The sequence below is a fragment of the Pelobates fuscus genome, chromosome 4, assembly GCF_036172605.1.
Source record: "Pelobates fuscus isolate aPelFus1 chromosome 4, aPelFus1.pri, whole genome shotgun sequence".
NCBI classification, from domain to species: domain Eukaryota; kingdom Metazoa; phylum Chordata; class Amphibia; order Anura; family Pelobatidae; genus Pelobates; species Pelobates fuscus.
The window spans coordinates 146,736,838-146,746,624 of NC_086320.1; the positions used below are offsets into that span (position 1 = coordinate 146,736,838).

The window sequence follows — 9,787 nt, forward strand, 5'->3', positions numbered from 1 at the left end:
CAATGATACAAGAGGTAAGAAAGACACAAGTTGTATATAACTATCAAAATACCTAGTGTCTGTGTTTTTTTTTTTTTATTATTAAAATAAATTTCTATTGCTTGTTTGTCTCTTACAGTTTCTTTTATTTATGTAAAATTGAACAGTTTGCATAGTGCAATCATTATTTACATATCTTACTCAGCCATCAGGGCCGCCATCAGGGGGTGTCCACCATGACTGTTGTCACGGGCCCGGCGGTCCTGGGGGACCCACATTCCCTCTCTGCACATATATATTATCCTGCTAATAACTAACTTGTAAATTTAAAAAAATGCCAGGGCTTCAAATGTGTAGCTCACGAATTAAGGTGCCAGCAGGTATAGTATTAAATATAATGATTAATCAGACATGCCTCTTCTCTAACATTGGTTTAGCAAGTTTTAAAACCCCAGCAGTCCCATTAAAAAAAAAAAAAAGTCTGAGTCGGGGCCGGGCCAGGCCGCCAAGCAGAGCGGTCGCAGGAAAGCTCAGCTCCTGCAAACAACGACCCCATAATGCCTTAAAAAACCCGATTTTTATCACCAGCCTCAATTATAACGGCGACCCTCGATGAATATGGGCTACTGGAACCGGGGAGAGGCTTGCTCATTGAGTTTTAGTCCCCCGGTGAGGAGATCTCCGCAGCATCAAGCGGGACCTTTTTCCTGGTGGTGAGTGGAGTGGACGGCCGCCGCTCCACTAACCCGCCTACTGGAGCCAGACAGACAAACTACATCTGAGTTGCCATGCCCCCCCCCCCCCCCGGTGATCCCGGTCCTCGCCGCACTCGGGCCAAGCGACCAGAGTCCAGGGACGCCAGCATCCCGCTCGAAGGCAAAGCGCACCACCCAAGATGGCAGAGACCATGTGTGTTGGAACTCACGCAACAACCGACTGGGTACCCAGATGCTGTTCTAAGGGGTTAGAAAAGCCCAAGCCTAGCTCCCTCTGCACAGCAACCCCACAAGCGAATGCTTACCTAACCACTCCACGTGGCAAGACACAGGCAAGCAGCGGCGGAGACCCGGCAGGACCCAAACTGCTTGCCACGCTGATTGACCGCCACAAGCCTGCCTCAGCCAGCCTCCACCAACCTCGCAGCAGAGCAAAGTACTCACCCCACACCCACCTTGCAACACGACGGCCCTGAAGAGGGCTCAACAAAGCCACCCATCGGTTCCAGTGCCGTCTCTCACTCAGACCCATAGCGGCACCACGGAGGTCACTCAGGAGAGTGCACACAAGGGCGCAGCTGGAGAAGCTGAAAAGAACCCCCCAAAAAACGACCAAAGCACCAACTTACCTACCGGCAATCAATGCCGCCATGCAGTGTGACTGCTTGGGATGGGACTGTGCTGTACCCCGGGCTGGCATGGGCAGACCGGGGCTAGGATTGAGCTGTGAGTAAAGCCTCTGGCTGCTCGCTACCGAAACTTGCCTGTACACCTACACACAAGCACAACTAGCATGGATACACACACGTGTATATAGTCTGGCATGTGACACTATAATAATATTGAGCATATTGTCTAACATTTCCTTCTTTCTTTAGCATCTGCTATGTAGGCATACACCCAAACAACCAGCCTGCTAACTAGACATGATGTGTAACCTCACAGCCTAACGGCAATCTAGATTGCTCAGGTCTTATACTGCAAATCTTAGCTAGGCACAAACGATAAACCTATATTTTACATTCACAACAATGTTATGCCTGATGTACCTACTATACACATGCCTTGCTACTACTCATGTTTTACTGTTCATCCTCACTCTAAATATAAAACATGCACGAGTCTCTGTATACCCCACTGTAACAAATGTTATTGATCTTAGCAAGTGGAATGCCTTTGGGGTACCACAAGCATGCCTGTCAAACCTATATGCATGAAAAAAATAAAGAATTAAAAAAAGTCTGAATAAGCCAGGGATGAGAACTAGTCTAACCAGGTGGAAGGCAGGTGGGATTACCCTCATTCCCCCATAACCCAGATTTGCAATATGAGCGGTTTACAGAACGCAGTACATGTTTTAAACAATTTCAGTCATCTTGGCTTTACCACTGGTTGTAATGCAAGGAGTCATGCAAAATTCAAATCTGTTAAAACCAATCTCATTGGCTATCTGCAATAACAGAGGATGCACTGTGCTTCACTAATTATTTTTTATAAGTTGGGTCATGTGTTAAAATATATCCCTTCCGAAGTGTTTGCATAGTTTTTATTTATTTTTGATAAAGGTAGTTGATACCTGAAGTTCTCCCGAACTGGTAAAGCCATCCTCCCCGTAGCATTCAGTAGACTTCATCATATGGGCTGTTAGCTATTGGGTCACAAAGCAGCCAAAAGTTGTAACAGTAGTGTTCTAAACCGGGGCTTGACAAATCCCAGGTGCCAGGTCATCATGGCGACTAGGAATTTTGTCCTAGCATCTAGGTATTTGTCAACCTGTTTAGCTATTGTTGGAGAATGGAGGAGGCCAGCCAAGGACCATGGAGGTAGGGCAGCGAGTTGGCAGGCTGAGGGAGAATGCGCGCGATCACATTGGAAAAGTGTTTTGCTCAACTTTTTTCCCATACTTTGCCACTCTCACTGCGGCTGTCCCCGCCACTTAGACAATCCAATGCTTTCACATAGGCATTCAGCATCTCCTCAGACAGTCTTTGAATCAATGAATCTCTAGGGGGACCTTCAGCTCCTCCATGCAAAGGAGCAGAGCGTGGAGATGCTGAACGTAGGTGCTGCACACTGTGCATCACTGGACTAGGAAGCCCCTCCAGTTGCTGTTTGACTGTCTCTAGTGGTGCTACTAGACAGCAATGTAAATACACTGCCTTTTCTCTGTGTTTTTTTTATATCGAAGCTTGCAAGGATAGGCTATAGATACCAGGTTATAGTGGTTCTGGTAACTATATAGTGTCCTATTTAGAAAAACAAAAAAACAGGCTCCTAACTTTTATTTTATTTTTTTTTTTAGTTGGCTCCCAGATTTAAAGCAAAAATGTCAAACCCTGATCTAAACAATATTTTGACCATTGTAGACTTTTTATAGTATTGTTTGTTTTTTTGTTTTGCTCCACAGGTTGAAAGATTGTTGGCAATGGCAGATTTTGGAGAGGATTATAAGACCCCAGTTACTCAGGGTCATGATGAAATCAGGTTAGTGTTTTTTGTTTTTTTTCTAAAGACATTTTGCATTTTTTTGTGAAAATTTTAACATATACCTGGATATTCTGCATAGTCATGATATTGTATGCAAAGTAGCCAACATAATTTAATTAATATACTGTAAACACTAGTATATCTTTTTGTTTATTAAAGTATTACTATAACCATTTTTCATGTTTTTCTAACTTTATTATGCCCTGTTTGGCATTATTAATACCCACCCCCTTTTTATGAATAACCCATTTAAATAATATAAAACTTACCTTGCATAGAGTGCCAGACGAGACTCTCCTCACTCATTTCCACACCTCCTCTATTGTCAGTCACACTGAGGTTTAAACAAATGCTTCTCAAACATTTTATTGAACCATTTTCCCAGGCTCAGAGCACGTGTGTGCTGTGAGTCAGGGGGGTAAAAAGGGGAGAAGTGGGGGGGGGGGATGGGATTTAAATAAGCAAGTAGTGTTAAATAACAGATTAAAAGGACACTATAGAAAAACTAAAATAACAAGTTAGCTTAATAAAGCAGTTTTGGTGTATAGATCATGGCCCTGCAGTCTTGCTACTCAATTCTGCCATTTAGGAGTTACATCTTTTTTTATTTTTTAATGGGACTATAGTGTCACTTTTTTTTTTTTTTAGTGAGTACCTTGCAATAAAAATTTTTGGAGTGTTTTTTTTTTTGTTTGTTTTTTTTTGCGGGGAAGAAGCAAGGGTGTAGAGGTAAGTTTTATATGGAACAGCATTCTGAGCTGCAGAAGTATCGTTTTGGAAGTTTGAGTAACCCTTTAAGAATTGAGGCTTAGACTTAATTGTATTTTATCTTGGCACACTTTGGGTCTCTCCAAGTTTAAGGTTTGTGTGATAATTTTGTTTGTATTTCCTCTTCTAAAGGGAGCGGGGAAATGTATCGATGGAGGCATTTGATGCATCAACTGAAGTTCCTCCTTCACCAACTAGCAGTTTATTTGGTATTGACCATGCCAACCTTAATAGACAAATTCTGGACTATAAGCATAAAATGAAAGCCCATGAAACAGAATCTGACTTCACTGTGCTGTCTCAGCACCAGCAAGAGCAGCTGGCCGAGATCAGAAAGCAAAAGATTCTCAAGAAAAAAATGAAAAAACTTAAGGCGAAGCTGCTTGATGATGACATCACACCACAGAGGTATCTTATGGAGAAATACAATGCTTTGAACAGAGACGTTGAAGCATCTAGTGAACACATTGAGCTGGAAAGTGAAGAGCTAACAATTGATCAACAGGAGGAGGTGGATGAGGAGAGGACACATCCCCAGGGAGATCGCTGACATGTCATACTGCCCATTTGCACCTAGCAAAGGAAATATTAAAGGCTGTGTTTACGAAGAGATCTAGTCTCTGTACCATACTTAAATTCAAAGTGCAAGTAGGGTGCTTAAAATATACATAAGGGGAGATTAGTTTATCTATCTAAGAACCTTTATGTAGTTTGCACATCTAAAAATATTTTGTTTTTATTGTATCTCCCATTTTCCTTTGTTTTTGTATTCTTTTCAAGGAAATATTTATGTACCTAATATGGACTATATTATGTCAAATAAAATATTTAATAGTATATATATATTTTTTTTCATAATGATTTTACTCCTCCTCTACTCATTCTTTTATTTTTCTTCTTTGAGCTGGCACAGCCATTTTGTTTTTCTAAAGTCTGCCTATTGCCCTTCTGTGGGATTATTTTGGCTGGATTGTAGCTAAGCCACCTGAGCAAATTAAATGGACCTTTTGAGTAAACGCCATCCATTTATTTTCCTGCTAATCTTCCCCTCCCTATTTTCCAGAAGTGGGGGATGGGGGAATGCAGGTTTAATGATGTGTGTTTGAGGTGCGTCTATCCTCTGTTCATACTCCCACCTCTGATGCTTGCATTGAAGACTTCTCTAGGGCTGCACTGTTCCTGTGGAACTCCCTTCCATTTTCTATTAGACGCTCACCCAGTCCCTACTCCATTAAAAACTCACTTTTTCACAAAAGCATATCAATTAAACTGTTAGTGAGGGTTTTTGTGGAGCCATTAAGTCTTCATTGAATACTATTCTACCAATCTACTTCCCTTACATTTTGTCACTTTACCCCACTCCCTCTAGCATGTAAGCTCATTGAGCAGGGCCCTCAACCCCTCTGTTTCTGTGAGTCAAACTTGTCTGGTTACAACTACATGTTTGTTAGTCCACCCATTGTAAACCACTACGGAATTTGTTGGCGCTAAATAATAATTATGTGGCTGTGGTGTTTAGACAAGACAATGTGGGGTTAGTGCTGCAGTTCTGGGTGTCTGGGAGTATCACAGTCTCTCTCGATGTATAGTACATATGTGTGTGTGTGTGTGTGTGCTCTCAAGAGCACATATTAATAGGGTGGGGGAACAAATTACCAGTTGAGTTTGAACCCTCTTGCTTTTTTGTAAAATTTGACTAGAAGGTTTTTCATTAATACCTTTTGCCAGTTGGCCAAAAATATGTTTGCCCATTTATTAGCCAGATATGGTCTAGTCCTCAAATTCCCTACTCCAAAAGATTTGCATTATGTGAAAATCTGTTCATTCACTTCTCTTGGTAGTAGACAAAACATAATAAATACATTTGTTTTTTTTAGCAAATGGTTCCGCATCAACCAGAAAATCAAACATTGTATGCATATTTAAAAAAAAATAAAAAATAAAGTTAGCAGGAGGTACAATAGGTTGTGGTTCTTTGTCTTCCAATTCTATAGATTTAAATTGTTGAGACAAAGCGTCTGCTTTAATGTTACAATACCAAAGTCTATATGTTATGATAAATTTAAACATGGAACAAGGACCAATGGGCTTGTTTCGATGACTAATGTTTTGCTTTTGCTATATATAAGTTTTTATGATCAGTTATCACAAATGCGGGATGTTTAGACCCTTCCAGTAGATATCTCCATTCTTTAAAAGCCAATACGATATATAGAGCTCCCAATTCCCTATGTCGAATTTTCTTTCTGAGTCTGACAATTTCTTAGAATATGAGCAGCATGGTTGTATCTTTCTTTGTAACAAGACAGAACCTTCTCCGGATTCTGAGGCATCAACCTCAACGATAAAAGGTAAGGGCAGTGTCAGGGTGTACCAAAACAAGAGCAATAGAAAAAGCAGATTTCAAGGCTTCAAAAGCCTCTGGTATCCAATTGTGTGGGTAAATACCTTTTTTAGTCATCAGGAGCAATAATACTAGAAAAGTTTTAATGAATTTCCTATAATAATTAGTAAAGCCTATAAAGCATTTGGATGGAATTGAACAGTCTTCTGATTAAAGAGGCACTACTCTAATTTGCAGAAGATACCATTAGTGAGTAACCTGGTCATCCTGACATGTCGGCGATGAGAGTGGAGACCAGGGGAATGGATCAGAATGTCATCAAAGGTGTACTACAGCAAATCTGGGTAGTATATCATGTAAGACATAATTTATAAGATCCTGGAAGATTGCAGAGGCCAAAGGCCATAATCAAATACTCGAAATGCCCACTACGAGTATTAAAGGCAGTCTTCCATTCATCTCCCTCTCGTATCCTGAACAGGTTATATGTCCCTCTCAAGCTATGTGAAATACTTTGAACTCTTTACGCGATCAAATAATTCAGTTATTGAAGTAATAGGATAGGTGGTATGAACTGTAATATGGTGTAAACCCCTGTAGTCTATACACAGCCTCAAATTTCCTTCTTTCTTTGATACAAATAAGAATCCTGTTCCAGCTAAAGAGGAGAATATTCTAATAAAAGTTTGTGATTTTTTTTTAATGTATTTCTCCATTCTAATATTTCTCTTTTCTGAGAGTGGATACACTCTACCTTTAGGGGGCATAGTACGGGCAAGCTCCTCTCCTGTGACATCATATGCAAGCTTCATGCCTCCCTGGTTGCAGTGGAATTCCACATGTATTACTGTGGATATGTTTGGAGAGATCAACTACATAATTGTGCTGGTGCAATAGGATCCCAACGTTGCTAAATCTAAAGTGTGGTAGAATATGTCTTAGTAGAGCCAATATCAGGATTTGACTGGTAACTCCTTCCCTAATATGGAGAGTGTAAACATGCCCCTTGTTACCATGGGGACAACTAAACAAATTATAGCCAGTAGCAAAGCTCAGTATACCTCCATTTTAGTTTTCTTGTAAACTCCTTCCCTAATATGGAGACTGTAAACACGCCCCTTGTTACCATGGGGACAACTCAACAAATTGTAGCCTGTAGCAAACCTTAGTATTAAGCCGGCACTCAGTACTTCCATTTCAGTTTTCTTATTCCAGGAGAAAATCACACTTCAGTGATTATAGCTCTCCACAGACACTAGACAACACATAGTGCTGGGGACAAGAACTGACTTTCTGCAACTGTGCAGAGGTATTTATAGCGACAGAGGGTCATTTGCACACAATAGGGTAATTAACAGTACATACATTTCCCCATCAAGTCTTCTTCCCATTATTCTTTGTTTTTCTTGCTTAAGCCCCACCAAAACAAACAAATGCTTAGCTCCTTTTTGTCCATATAATTCTAACAACCTGAAACAATGAAGACTCCTTGAATCATTCCCACCCAAGCAAGAGGAAGCCCTACCTTGAAACCCTTGCCATGACAGGATCCGTCACATAGCCCAACACTGATCGAGGCTTGAATATCCACTAGGTAAGAATGGAAAGCAGTATAATAGTGTGAATAAAATCTAAACAGTGAACAAAATCAGTGAAAGTGACAAGGTGAGAATGTGAAAAACGGTGAAACAGATCTCTTCCCCAAATGTGGCTGTGAATCAAGTACATCTACTAATTGCTATGGAAACAAATAGATACATAAGCAGATCCTATATATATATATATATATATATATACATACATACATACATAAATGCATAATAATCGGACTGATCAGACAAGTTATGGTAAAAATCCCTAAGTCTTATGCCTCAGGTTCAAAACAAAGAACCTTGCACAAGAGAGAGAGGGAAATTTAGACCCTAGACAATTACATATTCACATAGTGAATTGCCGGTGGCTAGGCAACCAGGGTAATACAAAAAAGAAATTAAATCTAAACTAAAAAATGACTAGGAGGGATAGATATATCTATTTCTACCATGTAAACACGGAGGAGAATATGGGGAAGAAAATAAGCTGGATAAAAAATAGGTTACTATTTAAAAATAAAGTGCCTTTGTACTGGGCATGAAAAGTGCTGATGTGAAAGTACTAAATATTAAAGTGCAAAGATCACAGGAAGTATGTTCTTTATGCTATTCTATATAAAATAGAAAGTATTTCAAATGACTAGAGTGCATTGCATTATACTGTAAAACAGGTCCTGTTGTAAATAGAATAAAGTGCATAAATATGTATTATCCAAAGTGCATTATATAAAGTGCATAGAAGCAAATGTCACCCACTAGAATAGTGAAAAATGAGACAATGCACACAAAACTTAACTCAGTGTTTAGGTGATATGCCCAACACCTAAACTCCCTAAGTTTAGAGAGTGTAGAGCTATTGAATTAAATATAGGCTTACCCCACAATGGATGTAGGGGAATTAAGAACAGGGGAACAGCATATGAAAGATAAATGAGAAAGAAAGACACTAGTTGTGTAAATCTCTTGGTGAGATAACTGGATATAACTGATAGATAATCCAAACTCACATTTTTCAGAGCCTTTTCAGATATAGTGTCACGACTGCTAGTGGGGTCCAATACGCAGAAACGATGTAAACAAATACATAGAAAATGAAAAGGAAATAAAAAGGATAGAACGCAAACCGGTCCTTGGAATGACCGGACTAATACGTTAGAGACAGAGAATGGTCAAAGGGAAAGCCGAGGTCAAGGAAGCCAGAAATACACAAATACCGTTTAAATAAGCCAAGTCAGACAAACCAGAAATCGTAATAACAAGGAATAGACAAGGTCAAAATACCAGAATATCAGAATCACAAGAATAAACGCACTCTCGGGAACCAGGAACAGGAAACCACGACAGGGCAATGTACTGGGGTGAATTAGGGATTTAAATATCCCTCTCTAGGCTGTGATTGGTCAGAGGATGACCTCTGACCCCAGAACGTGCGTCGGCGTCGTAACGTCACACGCACGTCAGTGTAATTTCGGGGGGTGGAGCCACTGATGGACACGACCGCATGGTCGGCGCCATCTTTGTTTTGCCGGGGCAGCATGGAGGAGCGGCTCTCGGCTTGGCGCTGAGCAGGTAAGCTCGGCTTGTCAGTGCGATCGTGCCCATCGGGCACAGATGCGCCTCGCGGTGAGCCGGGAGTCGTAACATATAGGCTCCAAACATCACACTCGAGTGCACTTTAAAGGTGGCAGGTTCAAATATCCTCAATCAGAAAAAAGATAGATAAAGGTGACTATAATCATATAGTAGAATTGCTCACCTTTTGTAGAACCCGTTACCTTGCTCTGAGTATAAGTGTGTTGTATCAACTTATGGGGTGATACTTCCCCCTTTGACTCCGGGAAACCACAGCAAGGAACGAAGATTTCAGGACTGTCGTGTATGATAAAATATTCTATTTATTT

The 9,787-nt window shown here is 40.5% G+C and overlaps 1 protein-coding gene across 1 annotated transcript in view; it reads left to right on the forward strand.

Annotated features, from left to right (window-relative positions):
- Positions 1-4,761, forward strand: part of RBFA (ribosome binding factor A) — a 22,566-nt gene extending 17,805 nt beyond the window's left edge. Inside the window, exons 5-7 of the mRNA XM_063450488.1 lie at positions 1-14; positions 3,103-3,179; positions 4,083-4,761. The exon at positions 1-14 is cut by the window's left edge and continues 71 nt beyond it. Coding sequence (XP_063306558.1) covers positions 1-14; positions 3,103-3,179; positions 4,083-4,500 — 509 coding nt within the window. The 3' untranslated portion in view covers positions 4,501-4,761. The remainder of the gene's footprint in view (positions 15-3,102; positions 3,180-4,082) is intronic.
- Positions 4,762-9,787: the final 5,026 nt, after the last annotated feature.